Here is a 21,690-nt window from a genome sequence, read left to right on the forward strand (position 1 = left end):
ATGTTGAAAGAAAGCAAAGTAATCATTAGGTATTAGGTAATTATTAGGTACGTAATAGTTATCATTTGGCCGGACGGCAACCATCATAAGGATTATAAGGAGGCACATTTATTTTTTATAAATTTAGTCCGAACCTTTTGAATGGAAGGATTCTCAAGGACAGAGCCACCGCTAAGCAGAGCTCGTTGCGATGGCTCTGCCCTCTACCCTCCGATCGTGCAATTCCTGGTGCATGGCAGAATTTAGAGTCAGAAGTTTAACTACGCACATAGCCGCGCACGGCCGGTCCCCTCACTGACTTCGCCTGGCTACGGCCTGCCACCAACCGCAACCATACCCGCCAGGAGGCTCATAAACATCGAGCGCCCGTCGCGCTTCGAACCCGGACCGTCATACCGGGACACGAGCTCTCACCTCGCGGAGTCCAACGCTCTACCGACTGAGCTACAGGACCAGCTTTATTTATGAGTTTGATTAGGTCAGGTTTGGTTTGGTTTGGTTTGGTTTTGTTTGATTTGATTTGGTTTGGTAACTGGTTAGGCTAGAAAGGACTAAGGAGTATCTCCAAGTAGCGCGGACCCAAAATGCAGAGTGAGCATGGGCGGCGCCACCGGGGGGGACGGGGGGGACAGGTCCCCCGCTATCGAAAGTTAGGGGGGTACAGTACCCCCCTATCGGCGAGGTCCGTTCAATAGTTGATAATAATGCATTGTAGAGTTATCCGTCGCATTTAATGCATCGTTGGTTAATCAAGACAGGTTCTGAATAAAGATTGCTGTTGGGATGTATCGCAGGGGGTCCTGGCCATCTGCAAAAGGTGTGGAGCTGTGATGCCTGTAGTCATAAGGTGATCGGCAGGGCCTCGGGGATCGTGCCCCCCCCCCCTTTTTGGGGCGCCAGACAGGGTTTATTACCTCCCCCACCCCACTGCCAGACCACATTGCCGACAAAACCAAGTTTACTGAAATTCCATAGATTTCCGTTACTATATGGATATTTTCCATTCCTAATTAGTCAAATTCAAGCATGGCAGCTCTACCACAGGAACCATTTGAAATATATGCCATTTAACCCAGCACTTGTGGGCAGAAGTGTTCGGATAGATCACAGGCAGGACCAAAAAAGCACGCCGTAGCCCAAGATCTTATAATTGGGTAGCATCGGCACCCTCTCGTCAAGGGGTTCGATAGCACTCGTTTTTTTTTCTGCAAAACTAAGTTCGGTCGGCGGCCGAACGGCTGGGGGTCTAATCAAGCCCCCTTCCCTCCCCTTCTTACGTCAGCGGCTGTGAAAATGCCATTACCAGCTGTTGAAACATGGCAGTTGCTTTTGCATGAGTGCACGAAAGGGTTTTAGGTACGTGATACGTGAAAGGTTCTACATGAAATTGAGATACACCAGCTTATCAAATTGTGCTCACTGTGGTGCGCTCGGTTTTACCTTGACTAGTCTTTGAATTCTGGGGTGAAACAGACCAGTCAAGAAACCTGTTCCATAAGGAGAGCCACTGATGCTAAAGAGATGAGGGATGAGGTTTCAAGAGACCTTCATTACCTCCCAAAGGGGTGCCACGCCATTTGCCAATCCCTGCTGTAGTTGTTACGATTGGAGGGTGAATATGAGAACGATGCAGGTCGTGACAGCTCGATCATGACGAACACAATGGTGCCGACATCACAGCTCTATGTACCGCAATTTTTGACGAAGTTAATCAACAAGGACCGGAATCCTACCCTGGGGCACTTCACCTGCAGAGGTCGCCGGACCTGAGACCCTTTCACTCAATTTTTTCAACGGTGCATGCGGCATGCGCTCGTTTTTCCCTTGAAGCTCTTGGTAAGTAAAATCCATCAGAAAGTGTGATCAAATAACGGCTGGTGACCTTCCATGACCTAGCATGACCTTTTGAGTGACCACCGATGACATGACCACTGACGGCTAGCCATTAGCTGCACCCTGCCCGTTGCATATGGATCAGGTGGTGATGTCATGATTCTGAAATTATATTGCAGTTTTGGCGCACTTGTCTGAGCAGAAAACATTCCCACTTTTCCTCCATGACTATATGATGATGAAGCCATGAAGCTGACCAGACGCAAGATCGAAAATTTGAAAGTACGAAACGTAAGTAGTTGGCACTGCTACTCATACCTAAGCAATTCGCAGCTTGTAGGAAACCAGCTTTGAGTTGGCAAGACTGCAAATTTTGATTTAGAGGCAAGGATGCTTGAAAAGGTGATCGATCTTATAGTTGTCCTATGATAAGTTTGGAAACGGGATGCACCATTCGATGTGTTTTGGGCTTTGCCAAGTTTCGCGGCGTTACGTGCCTCGTTTTTTTTTTTTTTTTTTGCATACACGATCAGTATCTACTTTTGGGATTCTCAGTCAGGCAAGCCCCCGTCCCCGTCCCCCCCTATCGAAAACCCGTGGCGCCGCCCCTGAGAGTGAGATATACCTAGTGGCTAGTTTTTGCGCACTCTCCGTAGAAGCCTGCCCAAACGGTCTGAGGAATATTCCCTGGGATTCTCTTAGCAGACATCACCCGAGCTGCCATATCCAGTTAGGTAGGTTGGTAGGTTGTAGGTTGGTAGGTTAGGTTGTAGGTTGGTAGGTTAGGTTGTAGGTTGGTAGGTTGTAGGTTGTAGGTAAGGTAAGGTCAGGTTAGATATGTTTTGTTATATATTTAACCATGAAAAGACAATTGTTGCGCAAGTGAGACATAGATATGGCAGCTCGGGTGACGTCTGCAAAGATGTAACGGAAGTTAGCAGGGATTCAGCAGGGGTTCAGCAGGGATTCAGCAGGGATCGACGGCCCCTACGATTTCGCTGAATTTTGGTGGAGAGGTGCAGAATGGTGTCCTCTATCGAAAATCCTAGTGCCAAAATGCGGGGAATCCATCAGGGGGGCCACAAATCCCAAAAAACAGTATGCCCTCAGGGCACAATCGACGAACTTTGAAAACCCTACTTCTAGCCGTCAAAACAGCTAAAAATGCACGTCATTCGAAAGAGGACAAAATTTTACATGCAACGGTACCAAATTAAGGGGGCTAGCGCCCCCCTGAACCGAACAAAACAGCTTCAAATATATGGGCCCGGGAGTATGCCCTCGGCATAAATAAACGTTTTCAACAATTTCAGGCCTATAACATCGACAAAATCCAGCAATATGCACATCATTGGAAAGAGCGTAATTTCCCAAACAAAAAACCCAAGTAACATTTTTCGATGGGGCCCACCTGGGGCCCACGGGACCCAATTGAAATTTGGGGCCCAATGGGGCGGCCCCTACGATTTTCTTCAAAATTTGCACAGACACTCTCCTGGGCCCCCTCTTCAATCTGGCTGAAGAGACCTACCGGGGAATCCAAAGGAAGGGGCCCAAAGAGGGCCCCAAAGAGGCCCTTTCTAAGTATTGCCCCTAATTTCGCGACCAACCCCGGCAATATGCACATCATTGGAAAGAGCGTAATTTCCCAAACAAAAAACCCAAGTAACATTTTTCGATGGGGCCCACCTGGGGCCCACGGGACCCAATTGAAATTTGGGGCCCAATGGGGCGGCCCCTACGATTTTCTTCAAAATTTGCACAGACACTCTCCTGGACCCCCTCTTCAATCTGGCTGAAGAAACCTACCGGGGAATCCAAAGGAAGGGGCCCAAAAAGGGCCCCAAAGAGGCCCTTTCTAAGTATTGCCCCTAATTTCGCGACCAACCCCGGCAATATGCACATCATTGGAAAGAGCGTAATTTCCCAAACAAAAAACCCAAGTAACATTTTTCGATGGGGCCCACCTGGGGCCCACGGGACCCAATTGAAATTTGGGGCCCAATGGGGCGGCCCCTACGATTTTCTTCAAAATTTGCACAGACACTCTCCTGGGCCCCCTCTTCAATCTGGCTGAAAAAACCTACCGGGGAATCCAAAGGAAGGGGCCCAAAGAGGGCCCCAAAAAGGCCCTTTCTAAGTATTGCCCCTAACTTTGCGACCAACCCCGGCAATATGCACATCATTGGAAAGAGCGTAATTTCCCAAACAAAAAACCCAAGTAATATTTTTCGATGGGGCCCACCTGGGGCCCACGGGACCCAATTGAAATTTGGGGCCCAATGGGGCGGCCCCTACGATTTTCTTCAAAATTTGCACAGACACTCTCCTGGGCCCCCTCTTCAATCTGGCTGAAGAAACCTACCGGGGAATCCAAAGGAAAGGGCCCAAAGAGGGCCCCAAAGAGGCCCTTTCTAAGTATTGCCCCTAATTTCGCGACCAACCCCGGCAATATGCACATCATTAGAAAGAGCGTAATTTCCCAAACAAAAAACCCAAGTAACATTTTTCGATGGGGCCCACCTGGGGCCCACGGGACCCAATTGAAATTTGGGGCCCAATGGGGCGGCCCCTACGATTTTCTTCAAAATTTGCACAGACACTCTCCTGGGCCCCCTCTTCAATCTGGCTGAAGAAACCTACCGGGGAATCCAAAGGAAGGGGCCCAAAGAGGGCCCCAAAGAGGCCCTTTCTAAGTATTGCCCCTAATTTTGCGACCAACCCCGGCAATATGCACATCATTGGAAAGAGCGTAATTTCCCAAACAAAAAACCCAAGTAACATTTTTCGATGGGGCCCACCTGGGGCCCACGGGACCCAATTGAAATTTGGGGTCCAATGGGGCGGCCCCTACGATTTTCTTCAAAATTTGCACAGACACTCTCCTGGGCCCCTTCTTCAATCTGGCTGAAGAAACCTACCGGGGAATCCAAAGGAAGGGGCCCAAAGAGGGCCCCAAAAAGGCCCTTTCTAAGTATTGCCCCTAATTTCGCGACCAACCCCGGCAATATGCACATCATTGGAAAGAGCGTAATTTCCCAAACAAAAAACCCAAGTAACATTTTTCGATGGGGCCCACCTGGGGCCCACGGGACCCAATTGAAATTTGGGGCCCAATGGGGCGGCCCTACGATTTTCTTCAAAATTTGCACAGACACTCTCCTGGGCCCCCTCTTCAATCTGGCTGAAGAAACCTACCGGGGAATCCAAAGGAAGGGGCCCAAAGAGGGCCCCAAAGAGGCCCTTTCTAAGTATTGCCCCTAATTTCGCGACCAACCCCGGCAATATGCACATCATTGGAAAGAGCGTAATTTCCCAAACAAAAAACCCAAGTAATATTTTTCGATGGGGCCCACCTGGGGCCCACGGGACCCAATTGAAATTTGGGGCCCAATGGGGCGGCCCCTACGATTTTCTTCAAAATTTGCACAGACACTCTCCTGGGCCCCCTCTTCAATCTGGCTGAAGAAACCTACCGGGGAATCCAAAGGAAGGGGCCCAAAGAGGGCCCCAAAGAGGCCCTTTCTAAGTATTGCCCCTAATTTTGCGACCAACCCCGGCAATTTCAATTTCAATTGAATTGGGTCCCGTGGGCCCCAGGTGGGCCCCATCGAAAAATGTTACTTGGGTTTTTTGTTTGGGAAATTACGCTCTTTCCAATGATGTGCATATTGCCGGGGTTGGTCGCAAAGTTAGGGGCAATACTTAGAAAGGGCCTCTTTGGGGCCCTCTTTGGGCCCCTTCCTTTGGATTCCCCGGTAGGTTTCTTCAGCCAGATTGAAGAGGGGGCCCAGGAGAGTGTCTGTGCAAATTTTGAAGAAAATCGTAGGGGCCGCCCCATTGGGCCCCAAATTTCAATTGGGTCCCGTGGGCCCCAGGTGGGCCCCATCGAAAAATGTTACTTGGGTTTTTTGTTTGGGAAATTACGCTCTTTCCAATGATGTGCATATTGCCGGGGTTGGTCGCGAAATTAGGGGCAATACTTAGAAAGGGCCTCTTGTGGGCCCTCTTTGGGCCCCTTCCTTTGGATTCCCCGGTAGGTTTCTTCAGCCAGATTGAAGAGGGGGCCCAGGAGAGTGTCTGTGCAAATTTTGAAGAAAATCGTAGGGGCCGCCCCATTGGGCCCCAAATTTCAATTGGGTCCCGTGGGCCCCAGGTGGGCCCCATCGAAAAATGTTACTTGGGTTTTTTGTTTTGGAAATTACGCTCTTTCCAATGATGTGCATATTGCCGGGGTTGGTCGCGAAATTAGGGGCAATACTTAGAAAGGGCCTCTTTGGGGCCCTCTTTGGGCCCCTTCCTTTGGATTCCCCGGTAGGTTTCTTCAGCCAGATTGAAGAGGGGGCCCAGGAGAGTGTCTGTGCAAATTTTGAAGAAAATCGTAGGGGCCGCCCCATTGGGCCCCAAATTTCAATTGGGTCCCGTGGGCCCCAGGTGGGCCCCATCGAAAAATATTACTTGGGTTTTTTGTTTGGGAAATTACGCTCTTTCCAATGATGTGCATATTGCCGGGGTTGGTCGCAAAGTTAGGGGCAATACTTAGAAAGGGCCTCTTTGGGGCCCTCTTTGGGCCCCTTCCTTTGGATTCCCCGGTAGGTTTCTTCAGCCAGATTGAAGAGGGGGCCCAGGAGAGTGTCTGTGCAAATTTTGAAGAAAATCGTAGGGGCCGCCCCATTGGGCCCCAAATTTCAATTTGGTCCCGTGGGCCCCAGGTGGGCCCCATCGAAAAATGTTACTTGGGTTTTTTGTTTGGGAAATTACGCTCTTTCCAATGATGTGCATATTGCCGGGGTTGGTCGCGAAATTAGGGGCAATACTTAGAAAGGGCCTCTTTGGGGCCCTCTTTGGGCCCCTTCCTTTGGATTCCCCGGTAGGTTTCTTCCGCCAGATTGAAGAGGGGGCCCAGGAGAGTGTCTGTGCAAATTTTGAAGAAAATCGTAGGGGCCGCCCCATTGGGCCCCAAATTTCAATTGGGTCCCGTGGGCCCCAGGTGGGCCCCATCGAAAAATGTTAACTGGGTTTTTTGTTTGGGAAATTACGCTTTTTCCAATGATGTGCATATTGCCGGGGTTGGTCGCGAAATTAGGGGCAATACTTAGAAGGGGCCTCTTTGGGGCCCTCTTTGGGCCCCTTGCTTTGGATTCCCCGGTAGGTTTCTTCAGCCAGATTGAAGAGGGGGCCCAGGAGAGTGTCTGTGCAAATTTTGAAGAAAATCGTAGGGGCCGCCCCATTGGGCCCCAAATTTCAATTGGGTCCCGTGGGCCCCAGGTGGGCCCCATCGAAAAATGTTACTTGGGTTTTTTGTTTGGGAAATTACGCTCTTTCCAATGATGTGCATATTGCCGGGGTTGGTCGCGAAATTAGGGGCAATATTTAGAAAGGGCCTCTTTGGGGCCCTCTTTGGGCCCCTTCCTTTGGATTCCCCGGTAGGTTTCTTCAGCCAGATTGAAGAGGGGGCCCAGGAGAGTGTCTGTGCAAATTTTGAAGAAAATCGTAGGGGCCGCCCCATTGGGCCCCAAATTTCAATTGGGTCCCGTGGGCCCCAGGTGGGCCCCATCGAAAAATGTTACTTGGGTTTTTTGTTTGGGAAATTACGCTCTTTCCAATGATGTGCATATTGCCGGGGTTGGTCGCAAAGTTAGGGGCAATACTTAGAAAGGGCCTCTTTGGGGCCCTCTTTGGGCCCCTTCCTTTGGATTCCCCGGTAGGTTTCTTCAGCCAGATTGAAGAGGGGGCCCAGGAGAGTGTCTGTGCAAATTTTGAAGAAAATCGTAGGGGCCGCCCCATTGGGCCCCAAATTTCAATTGGGTCCCGTGGGCCCCAGGTGGGCCCCATCGAAAAATGTTACTTGGGTTTTTTGTTTGGGAAATTACGCTCTTTCCAATGATGTGCATATTGCCGGGGTTGGTCGCGAAATTAGGGGCAATACTTAGAAAGGGCCTCTTGTGGGCCCTCTTTGGGCCCCTTCCTTTGGATTCCCCGGTAGGTTTCTTCAGCCAGATTGAAGAGGGGGCCCAGGAGAGTGTCTGTGCAAATTTTGAAGAAAATCGTAGGGGCCGCCCCATTGGGCCCCAAATTTCAATTGGGTCCCGTGGGCCCCAGGTGGGCCCCATCGAAAAATGTTACTTGGGTTTTTTGTTTGGGAAATTACGCTCTTTCCCATGATGTGCATATTGCCGGGGTTGGTCGCGAAATTAGGGGCAATACTTAGAAAGGGCCTCTTTGGGGCCCTCTTTGGGCCCCTTCCTTTGGATTCCCCGGTAGGTTTCTTCAGCCAGATTGAAGAGGGGGCCCAGGAGAGTGTCTGTGCAAATTTTGAAGAAAATCGTAGGGGCCGCCCCATTGGGCCCCAAATTTCAATTGGGTCCCGTGGGCCCCAGGTGGGCCCCATCGAAAAATATTACTTGGGTTTTTTGTTTGGGAAATTACGCTCTTTCCAATGATGTGCATATTGCCGGGGTTGGTCGCAAAGTTAGGGGCAATACTTAGAAAGGGCCTCTTTGGGGCCCTCTTTGGGCCCCTTCCTTTGGATTCCCCGGTAGGTTTTTTCAGCCAGATTGAAGAGGGGGCCCAGGAGAGTGTCTGTGCAAATTTTGAAGAAAATCGTAGGGGCCGCCCCATTGGGCCCCAAATTTCAATTGGGTCCCGTGGGCCCCAGGTGGGCCCCATCGAAAAATGTTACTTGGGTTTTTTGTTTGGGAAATTACGCTCTTTCCAATGATGTGCATATTGCCGGGGTTGGTCGCGAAATTAGGGGCAATACTTAGAAAGGGCCTCTTTGGGGCCCTTTTTGGGCCCCTTCCTTTGGATTCCCCGGTAGGTTTCTTCAGCCAGATTGAAGAGGGGGCCCAGGAGAGTGTCTGTGCAAATTTTGAAGAAAATCGTAGGGGCTGCCCCATTGGGCCCCAAATTTCAATTGGGTCCCGTGGGCCCCAGGTGGGCCCCATCGAAAAATGTTACTTGGGTTTTTTGTTTGGGAAATTACGCTCTTTCCAATGATGTGCATATTGCTGGATTTTGTCGATGTTATAGGCCTGAAATTGTTGAAAACGTTTATTTATGCCCCGAGGGCATACTCCCGGGCCCATATATTTGAAGCTGTTTTGTTCGGTTCAGGGGGGCGCTAGCCCCCTAAATTTGGTACCGTTGCATGTAAAATTTTGTCCTCTTTCGAATGACGTGCATTTTTAGCTGTTTTGACGGCTAGAAGTATGGTTTTCAAAGTTCGTCGATTGTGCCCTGAGGGCATACTGTTTTTTGGGATTTGTGGCCCCCCTGATGGATTCCCCGCATTTTGGCACTAGGATTTTCGATAGAGGACACCATTCTGCACCTCTCCACCAAAATTCAGCGAAATCGTAGGGGCCGTCGATCCCTGCTGAATCCCTGCTGAACCCCTGCTGAATCCCTGCTAACTTCCGTTACATTCTGCAAAGAGAGTACCTGATCCCCGATGAAAAAACGAAACCGCCCATCCGAACGCAGCATGTGTCTGCCCCAACCAGAGGGGTGTTCACGGGCACCGCACACTGCTGCGTGCGCTGTGTGCGGTGCGTCCAGCAGGCGTGGGGGTAGGGGATGGGTAGGCGGTTCTGACGTCACGGCTGCGTGCGGTGGACGGTCCACTGTGGCCAGTCCCGACCGGCCACAGCGATCGCTGTGTGCGGTGACGGAAGGCTGACGTAGGGACGCAGTGGGCGAAGCTTGGAGGCTGTGTGCGGTCCGACCGCACACAGGGCCCGTGAACAGCCCTCAGATCTTGTCGAACCCTGCCACGTTTTGCAGACTGGATCGCTCCCAAAAATAGCAGAATCGTTGTCATTTTTAGCACATGTGACAAAAATAGCATATGATAAAAATGACTGATTGACCAAACCTCCCAGACTGATACAAATTCCTGTGAATCTGGGCTCTGGTATTAACTGGATAATTCGCCAGCTGACCCCGTATGGTGGCGCTAGTGGAGCAGCACCATATGACGTCAGCAGAAAACACCGTGAGCAGCTATGAAATGGGAGCGAGCACCACGGAAATATCGAAAGGTGATGGACATGTACTGACTTTGGTCATTCAAGTACCACCAACACCATACAAAAACCATATAATATCATCAAGACTGATTCTGGATTCGATTCGTTCGGGTATTTAAAATACATAAAAAATGTTTGTTACCGAATTCTGAAACAGTATAAGGATATTCTTGTTCCTTACTTTTACCTTGTGGAGTACTTTTACTTGCTTTCTAGTGCGCCCATCACTATCTTGAAATCTGGATTGCAACGCTGTAGGAAAACTTGTTTTTTCATTTGTCATTTCTTCCACTTTTAAGCAGTGATAATTTATTTGGTTTTATACATTAAATAATGAAGACGGCTCCTAACTTTTTAGGGATCTGCAGTGGCCCAGAGAGCAAAATCAGACATTTTCTAGAAACTTGAGGCCACTATTTTCTTATATGCTAGATAATATACAAATATTGACATGTAAAGAATGATACGGGTGTATAATTCTGCAGAAATATGAATTCAAAGTATTTAAATTTTTCAAGAACCTTTTTAAAATCTTCCATAATGACTTCTTTCAATACAAGGTGGAAGCAATTTCAGTTAACAATAAAGCAGCACAAGGCAGTACCTTGAGCTGCGATGATCCATAACCAATCGGCACCTGCAATTTGATTGATCTTCGAGATGTACCCTACCTCTGTTCCCTGACTTTCCCTTTTCGTTGTACCGGGTGAAGTGAATATTCTGTGAATATTCTTCTGACAGTCAGTTTTAAGTCCTACATTATGTTGTCAATCAGATTTAATTGGTTCAAAAACCGTCGTAGTCCGTCTCATTCGCAGTCTACATCTCCACATGAGCACCCATACATGCTCAAAATTTTCACTACGTATGTACTATGTACCCTGCAGCGTATCCTGATGAAAAATGTTTTGTTGAAATCAGAGACACTTCCCAAGGTAGGCCATAGTCCATGGCCATATATTTAAGTCAAAACAGATGAAACAGATAAACACAATTCCAATCATCAAGTCAACCAGCATCGACAATCTGCACATAAGTTCTAAACCTATTGCAAGACTAATTTGCATTCAAACTTTGTATTGCAGAAGGGTGGAAGCTGCATGGAATTATGCGACAATTTCAGCGTGCATCCACGCTCGAAAGAGCAGGGTTAATTGTAACAATGTCAATACCATAACAATAACGTAATTGTAGGTGTTGTGATTCGGTTGTCTCTTGTCTGTGCTGGCCATTGCGCGGGCGGTCCAGCGGCGGAACTCGGCTTCGCCGCCGTGGCGCGCTGGCAGTTGCTTCTTCTTCTTCTTCTGCATCCCACCGCCAACCCGCTCAGGGGGGCGGCGGCGCAGGCAGGTCGAGCGGCGGCTCGGTCCGCCCAACATCCTCGATGAAGGTGACGACCTTCGTCGCCGGGCCGCCGAGGACGTCGACCAGGCGAGGGTCGACACCCCAGCGGCGGCGGCGGGCCACCTCATAGGCCGGACAATCGGTCAGTAGGTGCGCCGCGCTGTCGGGCTCCCCGCACGCGGGGCATTCGTCGTCGGCTTCCGGGCCAATCTTGTGGAGCGTGTCACGGGTCAGCGGTGATGTGCCGGTCCTCAGCTGGGACAGCGTCACTGACCCCAGCGCGCCAGGGAGTCGTGGCCAGGCGTGGGGTCCGGGTGTGGGTGGGCAGCGGTTGCCCTCTGTCGCGACAGCTCCCGGACATGGCGCGTGACGGCGGCCCGCGCACTCGACAGGTCGATCGGTGCGCTGTCTTGGTCGCCCGCCGTGGCCTCGCCAGCCAGGCGGTCGGCGGTTTCGTTGCCGTCCAGCCCGGCATGGCCTGGCACCCACTGGAGCACCGTCTCGGTGCCGTTCTCGGCGATGATGCTCAGCACTCAGCAGCCTCCACACCTCGGCAGCCAGGGCCATGGTATGGTTAGCTGGGCCGCGGCCGAGTAGTTGGAGCCCAGACCTTGAGTCGGTGAGGAGGCGGACCGACTTGGTCGACGCCAACTCCCCGTCCTCCAGGCCGGCCACAGCCGCGAACGCCTCGCGCATGGCGGTCAGTTCTGCTCTTAGGCTGGAGCAGACCGCCCCTGCAGGAGCGCGCACAGTCTCTTCTCTGTTGAGGTGGTGGAACTGGATCAGAGCCTGCGCCGCCCTGTTCCGTCCGCCGCGAGCCGAGCCGTCCGACCAGATAGTGACGTCCGGGTGCGGGAGCTCTGCAATGGCTTGCAGGGCAGCTTCCCTGCAGACTGCAGGCGGGTCCGACCGGCGGGTGGCCACGGGCAGGTCCACCCTGAAGGTGATGCCGCCGCGGTGGCCCAGCCATGGCGGGTCGCAGCTGTAGAGCGCCGAAACCTGTAACACAATAAAATTGCAATTGTAACAAAGACCTGCATGGTCAGCACACATCTGCAGTGACTGTCATCCCAAGTTGGTATGAATTGGCACAAAGTTGGGTCATGGTAGCAGACGTAGCACAAGCTGTTGTGATATGCCATACCGCAGGACTAGGTCGTAGGTTGTAAATTTTAGGTTTAAGGCTGTAGTTTGTAGGTCAGGTTAGGTAAGGTTTGGTTAGAAAGACCCATTCTCATGCATCGGGCAGCTTGTGCTACATCTACCTTACCAATACCCAATTTAAATTCCCAAAATTGATGGCAAACAGGCTTTTTGTATAACAAGTGTGGTTAATTGTTCTAATCCCCGCTGCAATATGAGGGTAACTGCTTTTCTACAATCACAATATTTGAATTCATATATGTAGGTGTTCACATGTTCAGAAAATGATACAAAATATGACACAATTATAGCTGCAACTGGATAGTGGATACCAACCTCAACTTAAAGTTTCTGCAGCCTTATAACCTAACAAATGACTAAATTGCCAAAATAAATCCCTCAGTACAATAGCTTGACTCTAAAATAACAGAAATTTTGCATGCAGACCCTGAAATGGAGGGTTTATGAAAAGTAACAAAAATAAACATTCACTAATATCAATATGTTGTTATAAATTTCATATGTAGCATAAGCGCCAATACTGCCTTCATTTACAATGTTGCTACTGTTTTCCACTCACAAACGCTGCCCTCCGTGGACAGCAGCAGCAGCAGTGAAACGTCACCCGTGGTGTGACATCATCACCCATGACGTAATGGAAATCCAGTTGTTACCAAGGCCCGTGAATCTGCACAGCACAAGAGTAAATTCACACTGCAAACATCAATGGAGAGCCCAGCTATGAGCCAACACATCAGTCAAGTAATCTCACCTGAACAATTTTCATCTGCGACCTGCCATAGGTCGCAGATGAACGCAGATGAATATAGTACGAACACGGTGGTAAGTGGTGGCACGCTCCTGTCCTGATACCATCCTTTATTCAACAATACTGACAGTAATACCTGTAAACGCAATTTTCTGAGTCAATTATCGCATAAACCACGATCTAAACCTACTTTGCTTAGAAATGGCTGGTGTGAAAGCCCCGAGCAAAGCAACAAGAGGTAAGAAGACGAAAGTGGCGCATGTGAAAACGTCGAGAGAAGCGAGGTCAGGGGAAAATGATGATGTGAGGACTGTTAATGAAGCTGAAAATAGCTACATTTGTCCTAAATGTGGGAAGGAGGCTGAGATGGATGTTATAGAATGTGAAACATGTCATGAATGGTTTCACTTTGCATGTGCTGGGGTCACAGAGCAGCTTCAGGATTTGAGTGATATTGAATGGATTTGTTGCATGTGCATGTCGCAGAGCGCAACTAACTTCGCAAATGGGTGTGGCAGGCATGATACTGCTGACAGTGCACTGAGGGGGATGATCTCAGAAACAGGGGGCGATTCCGCAATTAAATTTGGCATGATTGAAACTGGCCATGCAAACGGGAAGCATGAGACGGATTCAACAATGGTGCTCCGCAAAGACCATGCAATGGGGGATGGCTATATGTGTGAGGGCGAAGAAGGTGGTTGCATGAGAAGCACTGCAAATGAACTCGCACCATGTGTAAATGATGAGACGCATCTGCATGGGCATGATGATATGCATGACACTGAAACTTTGACTGGGAGTCAAAAGGAGTGTGATAGCTTGCGGAGTGCTGTAATTATGCCAAGGGATACTGTTGAATCCTTCATACAAGCGGCCAAAGCTAACTCGGAAAAGAAGATAGAGACATTAGGGTTTCTGGCAGGTACAAAAGATGATGGAAGAGTGCGCGTCACATCAATAATAATACCTGAACAGATAGGAACAACATCAACATGTGAATGTAGACAGGAGGAACAAGTGGTAGAATGCATTCGAAAAGACGATCTCATTCTGGTGGGGTGGATACATACTCACCCCATTTATGATACATTTATGAGCTCAATTGATGTACATACACAGTACACCATACAGAGAGATGTTAGTGAGGCATATGCCATAGTATGTGCAACTGAGAAAGGCAAAACTGGGTACTTCCATCTCACAGTGCAGGGCATGAGAAATGTTTCAGGATGCCAAACAGGAGGCTTTCACGAAGGTTGTGGTGAGGACACAAACTGGGAAGCAATTGAGCAACCCGAGTGGTGTAGCACACAGATAGAGGTCACTGATCTACGAAGCAGAATGAACAAAAAAGTTCAAGTCGATGCACAGGAGGGACCCCAGCAGAATGAAGATGCTGGTCTGGAGGCAGGAAGAGCCTGCAGCAAGAACAACTCAAAGAAAAGGAGACCTGAAGAAAATGTGAACAAGGATAGCATGCGTGAAGTGGGAAAGCATACAGAGGAGAACAGGAGGCAACAGGCAGCATTAAGCAATGCAATGCAGCAAAGTGAAGACAAGAGGGAGAAAGGAGAAGGAGGCAACACAGAGAAACTGAGACCAAGCACGTCGCAGGGCTGTGAAAGAAGCCAAGGAGTACAAAACTTGGTGATTGATGAAGAGCTGCAGGAAGAAGGTCGAAGCCAAGAACAAATATCGGTTGGAAGAAAACATGAAGGTAGGGTTGAAGAGATGGCCCAGCAGCACGGGGGACGGGAGCAAGAGGGGGATGAGGCAGAAAAAAGAAGCGAGGCATGCCAACAGGAAACAGTCAGATATACCAATTTAGTACAGGATGAAGGAACGCTCTGTCAAGAAAGTGAAAAGCATGAGGGAGAAACTAGCAACAGAGAGGAAAATAGCAGAAATGAGAGAGAAAATGTTAATGTGACTGTACCAGGAAAAGGTGGACAGAAAGACCCTACAGGTAAACCGAAAGGCCTGAGAAAGGCTAGGCTAACTAACGGCGTACTAAAAAGTCCCAGAATTGGGTTAGCAGCACAAATACAGCAGCTCAAAGCGGAAAATCAAAAACTGAGAGTACAGCTGCATCAACTGGAACAGGGAAAAGAAGTGCAAAAGAATGTTGACCAAGTGGATGGTGGAAAAGTTCTAGGTGAAGGATTATGTGGAGCGTGTGCAGCATACCTGCTATGGCTACATAGACAAGAAGAAGAAAAGTGTGGAACTCTGCAAAACCAAAGCATGGATGCGGCAAATCAGCTGAGAAATGTGAGTAAACAAGGGAAGGAAAACAGCACACCAACGGCAAATCAACACTACAGGCAGGGACAAGAACAAGGCATGTTGGGAAACACATACCAACAAGAAGAAACAGAGAATGAAATTGTTGTGGTAAGCAGTGATAATGAAGACACACAGAAAGTGCGGGAATCAAGTAACTCCAAAAGAAACCAGGAGTTGACAAAGGACAAAACTGTACAATGCGACCTGAACTCACAGAGCACAGGAAAGTCGAGATCGAAAGTGGGAAATGAGAATGAAGGATGGGGAGAGAGAGAACAGCAAAGAAAGGAAATGAACTGCCGCAAAGGTGGCATAGAGAAAAGAGGAGAGGACAACAAACAGGAAAACCATGAGGATAACACGATACATGGAAGAAATCCTCTGATGAGCAACAACGTAGAGCAAGGAAGAAACAATGGTGCTACAGGGCATGAAAGAGGACAAGGTGGAAGACACCCACGATACTATAGAACTAGAGTGTTCGTCAATCAGCGGTATAGAAATAGGGACGAATACAGGGAGTACGAAGAAAGGGAATGGGAGCCTGTGCATCACTTTACAGGAGAAGACAACATGCGCAGGTTGAATGGAAATAGTAGAAAAAACTACTACAGGACAGACAGGTACAGGGAAGGAGTGTATAAACAAGAACAACGCGAAGAAGGTAAGGGAGCCAGAGCGTTTGGAAAGCAGGACCTTAATGCAGACGGACATGACAAAAGAAACGGAAACCGCGTCCAAGTAGAACCACCCTATTACGGTAGGCGCTTCGATGGACACCCAGGTCAGAGAAAGTGGGGCAGACATGAGCATCATGAACCCCAAGACTGGCAGCTGAGAGGACAAAGACAGATGAACTGGAATGGCAACAAGGGGTGCAATCAATCACATGAGCGAGGGACTGGGAATGAAAACCAAGAATGTTCCAGGGACTATATGGAAGACGAACGTAACTATGGGACCACTGAGGAATGGAATGAAGAGGGTGGTGCATCCGGAAATCAGCAGCAGAGGAGGCAGTACCAACAAGAAAAGTGGTACAGTCGAGAAGAGCAGAGCTGGAACTATCCGGAAAGTCGACGGGTCCGGAGAGAGCATGGGAATTTTCACCGGCAAGGGGCGAGTGGAAACCCAGATCAGTGCCCAGGTTGGAGAGGGAAAAGCTATGCCGAAGCCCTGCTGGAAGAGCGCAGGGTCTTATGGTACTAACAAGAGAAGGAGACACTGGGAGAAATTAAAACTCGTTCAGTATAACTGTAGAGGATACCAGAAGAGTGAGTTTATGCAAAGCATATTAGATGAAGCAGATATTCTGTTGCTCAATGAAACATGGACTTCAAAGGCAAATCAAAGTCAAACCCTACTGACCGAAACACATGATGTGATTGCAGTAAGCTATGATGAATATATAGACTATGCCGTCTTACAGAACAAAAGTGGTCGTGGGCACGGGGGTGTAGCGATTATGACGAGAAAGGAGCTAGGCATGATTGAAGTGGACCACCGTGGCAGCACTAGGATTCAGGCGGCAATTGTAAAGGGCATGGAGATTGACATCCTAGTCATTGCTGTATATTTGCCGACTGGCACACTTCAGAAGACAACCATTGAGTTTCAAGAGACAATAGATAAGGTGACAGGCATAATTGAGGAGTATGGTGAAGAGAAGATGATCATTGTTGGAGGTGATCTCAATGTGGACCTGACTAAAAACGTGCATCCAAACAAGAAGTATGTCGAAGCGATGCTAGCTGACTATGGATTAATGATTCCCTGCAACAACATAGAGGGCCATAACACATTTTACAAGAATGAAGTTGAAGCAACATCACTGCTAGACTATTTTATGGTTGACAGAGGTCACTCAATGTATGTAACAGAGTATAAGATTCCAGAAAGAAGCGCTCTCAACACGTCAGACCATGAGCCGATATGTGTCTGTGTTGAAATGAAAAGGAGATGTAAACAGCAAAAAACAGAGGAGCAAAAAATTGACTGGGAGAAGGCACGAAGGAATGGCAGCATTGAAGCCTATCGGCGTTACCTATGGAAACATAGACAGACGCGAGTGGACATAGACAGTATCAACAAGACCATTATAGAAGCAGCGAGAATGCTTCCAAAGAAGGGAAGAAGGAACAAGGCAAGTAAGTGGTGGAACAGCGCTCTCACGGAAATGAGACGAGAATGCTTAGCAGCTAAAGACAAATGGAAAGAATGTCCGGCGGAAGAAAAAGATATTGCGAAAGCGACATACAGAAGTAAAAAGCGGCAGTATATCAATGCGCAAAGAATGTATAGGCTACGTGCCCGAAAGGAAGATGATGCTAAAAAAGAGATAGAATGCCAAAAACTATCAAACAAGTACTATCAAAGAATACAAAAATGCGTACGAAGAAGCAAAGTACAACGACTGAAAATTGAAGGAAAAGAAATCTACCAGCCCCTGGAGATTGCTGAGGCGTTCCTCCACCATTTTGTTAGAACAGCCATGCCAATAGAAGACCCGTGTTTCGACAGGAAATGGAAGGAACATGTCACGGCAGTGGTCAACTTAACATGTAACAAATACCAGGAAAAAGGACGAGACTTAGAAGACTGTAAGCCAATAACAGAAGCAGAAATATCCAACATTATTCGAAGACTGAAGAGAAGGAAAGCACCAGGAACAGATAATATTATGGCCGAGCATCTCATAGAGGCAGGAGACGCTCTTATTCAAGATATAGGAACCTGTCTCCAGGATATAATGAAAACAACAGAGATTCCAGAGAACTTCAAATGTGGACTAGTCACTCCAATCTACAAAGGACACGGAGGTAACACTGAGCAAACAGACAGCTACAGGGATATATCTGTCCTGACTACTGCCTGCAAAATATTCGAAAAGGCTATAATTCACAGACTAGGTGAGGAGCTCAAAGAAGCCGGAATACCGTCTGATTTACAATTCGCGTACCAAAGTGACAGGAGTACTTTGCAGGCAAACTTCATCCTTAGAGAAGTAATATCTGCAAATAGAGATATAGGCAAGACAGTATATGTCGCCTACTTGGATGTGCGGAAATGTTTCAATTCGATTTGGCACGATGGTCTCATCTATAAGCTAATCACCAGCAATGTTCACCCAAGACTGGTATTGATACTCTACAATCTTTACAAAGAGTTCAGAGTCAGAGTGAAGGTTGCAAATGAAAAGTCTGGGATGGGAAACATGCAACAAGGACTAAAGCAGGGTGGAGTGTTGTCCACTAGCCTGCTCTGTCTCTACATGCACGATAAGATACAAACTCTGCAGCAAGCACGTGTTGGAGCAAGAGTTGGAGATATACAAGTACCTATCATTGCATATGCAGATGATGAAGTTCTCATTAGTACAGATCCGACAGAGATGCAGTTAATGCTCGATGTTGCATACAGTCATAGCACGAAATGGAGATATCAGTACAATGCAAGTAAGAGCAAAATCATGGTATATGGGAAATGCTGAGATGGCAGAAGATGGTTACTAGGAAAAGAGCACATTGAAGTAACCACAGAATATACCCATCTGGGCGTCCATATGACCAACAAGGCTGAAGGAAGAAAGAGAATCGAAGAGGGTATGAAAAGGGCGAGAAGAGCGATGTTTGCAAGGTGCCCAGAAGGCCTTAACGTTGCCCGTACAAGCCCACTGTCTCTTTACACCACATGGAAAATATATGCTGAACCGATACTCCTGTACTCCATGCCAGTGACGATTTTCACAAATCAAGAAATTAACTACCTGGAGGTGATGGTGGTAAGACTTCTGAGGGCTATGCAAGGATTACCCAGAAGAACCCAGAACTTAGCTGTGTACATGATGCTTGGAGCGTTACCCCCTAAGGTGATGATAATGAAAGCAGCTATGCAATTCATTCAGTTTCTCGCTAAAGCAGCGCGGGAGCATGCACTGACGGAATACATGATACTGCACGGTGCTCTCAACAAGGACAGGAGCTCGAGCATACTAAGGCAATGGGAACATTACTTTACCGCATTGAAGCTACCAGGCATAATACAAATGATGACAACAAATGGAGTACAGGGTAAGAGCTGGTATAAAGTTTGCAAACAAGCCATCAACGCGTATACTAAAGCAATGATTATAGAAGAAGCTAGCAAGAGACAAACTATACAGTGGATCGCCGATATTGCACAAAATATGGAAGAATACGAGCCAGCGAATCAATTCTGGCCGAAAAACAGACTAAGTGTTATTGGCAGACAAGCGACAGGCACGAGGATACGACTTCTAACGGAGCAGTCGCTTCTTGCCACAGGAGTCTTAAGAAGGCACGCTGAGCGAAATGAGATCTGTCCATTATGCATGAAAGCAACAGAAACTCTTGAACACTTTCTTTATGAGTGTGTGGAACTGCGGCAAGAACGTGAGGAAGGACAGAGGAGGTGGAATGCGAGGTTAAATAGGACTCTACCTGCGAAGCTGACTGTCCGCAATGCTGACTCAGAAGAGGCCTTGTTGATCAATTACCTATACAAGACAAGGATACAAAAGGAACTGCAGTCTGCATGTCGACAGCAGTTGAAACGAGCAGGACAAGAAAAGAATCCTGTCCTCATCCTCCCAGTCTCTCCTTGCCCGGTGCCACCACTAGCGTCTTGCACAGTACCTAACGTAAAGGCTGAGATAAGGGACAGCAGAGGGTCATCAGGGAGGACAACCTGATGGTGCACCCGATGGGTGGAACCGACGACTGAGAAGAAGAAGAAGAAGCATAGGAAATACACTTATGACACAGGTATCGTCCAGCAAGCTTGCCAGGGTCACCCATTCCCAGGGCCTGAATGACGGACTTCGAAACGTACTTGGAACCAATCTTGTTCAATTTTGGCACTTCCGACTCACTTGAAATCAGTGCGTGCCCCCCATATGCACAACGCCGTCTTCTGCCGTCAATATTCATCTTGAAATTTAGAAGCCAAGGCGTACAAGCGCTCAAATCTCGGGCAACATGGCGTCCAAATGGCGTCGGCGACGGAAGTGGCGCACGTCGCCATTGCTAATATACGGTTTATAACAAAAACGAGATAGTTTTCGACAAATTTAGCCATTTTCCGTAAAACCATATGCTTAATGAGGTATATCAATCGAAAGTCAATACGCTAATCTATCTCAATCAACAACTTGTAGAGGCCAGCTCCCTCCCATTTTTCAACTACCTCTTTACCATAGTGCCTTTTTTCATTCAGACATTGAAGCCTTTAGGGGCGAATTTCGCCTTTTTCCGTAGAACCTTAAGCTTAATGAAAATTAACATCTAACAGACAATTAAATACTGGTGCTAATTTTAATTTTTATAGAGGCCAGCTCACTCTAGATTTTTTATAGGAACGCTCTGTCTAAGGGCCATCACTTCTTATCAAGCACAAAATGGCACTTTGAAAAGCGATAATTTAATGTTTTTCTGTTGTTTTCCAAAAAGTTCATATCAAGAGAATGCAAAAATCAATTTCATTTCTAAAAACATCAGAATTAAGTAGGTTCACTGCCTAGATACTGAGATATCCGAGGCTTCCTGAAGGCATGATGTCATACCGTGAAATTACAAATTTCTTGGCAAGAACGAATTTTAATGAGGATAACTAAAAATATGTCTTTATTAAATCGCGAAACATAACTAATAGCAAAGTATTAGGAAAATCTGTAAAGTAGTTACGTAGCAAGTATCTTGCAAATCATGCTAGCACTAGTTGTCAAGACAGGGCTGTTCACGACGTCGGTTTATGTGGTTTACATAAACTGCCCTCGGGGCACGTTCCCGGCTGTGACGTCACACGGCGTTTACGTTTACGAAACACGAGTGTTTACTTAAACAGTGACAACTAATAAGCAGTTGAGAAGATACTGTAAAAGGTGCAAAGAAAAGATAATCTGATGGAAATATGTCCTATATCATGACATATTGCAAGAATAAGGACAGTTTTCATCACAAAATACCCACGACGCTAGACGCTGGTTAGCAGAGAACGATGCTCAAAATAGGTCTTAATTACAATGAAATAATAAAACCTCCCATTCCAGTCCTCTGCAACCCGTAAAGGGTTATTTTGAAACTCATTTACCCACCTACCAGCCCCTGAACTGTCCGAATTCAATTTTCCTAACTCACAACTCGCCTCACGAGTTTGCCGCACATCGCCATCATTGTCACATAAACGCGTTTACGCGCCATGTTGATGCTCTGAGGCATCAACCGCATAAACGGTTTACGGCGGAGGTCTGACGTCATTGACGAG

The 21,690-nt window shown here is 47.9% G+C and overlaps 1 protein-coding gene across 9 annotated transcripts in view; it reads right to left on the reverse strand.

The window, feature by feature from the left end:
- Positions 1-20,746, reverse strand: part of LOC122389039 (spore coat protein SP96-like) — a 23,841-nt gene extending 3,095 nt beyond the window's left edge. The window contains exon 1 of one of the 9 annotated variants that reach the window (XR_006257897.1): positions 20,300-20,746. Coding sequence is in view for 2 of the 9 variants with exons in the window: in XM_043380696.1 (XP_043236631.1) it covers positions 13,123-13,137 (15 nt within the window). In the remaining 7 variants the exon portion in view is untranslated. Of the gene's footprint in view, positions 1-414; positions 585-13,122; positions 13,173-20,299 lie in introns of those variants that run through there. The other 8 variants (XR_006257898.1, XR_006257895.1, XR_006257899.1 and 5 more) reach the window with 8 other exon arrangements.
- Between the last annotated feature and the right edge of the window lie 944 nt (positions 20,747-21,690).

This window comes from Amphibalanus amphitrite, unplaced genomic scaffold (assembly GCF_019059575.1).
Source record: "Amphibalanus amphitrite isolate SeventyFive unplaced genomic scaffold, NRLGWU_Aamphi_draft 000342F_arrow, whole genome shotgun sequence".
NCBI lineage: Eukaryota > Metazoa > Arthropoda > Thecostraca > Balanomorpha > Balanidae > Amphibalanus > Amphibalanus amphitrite.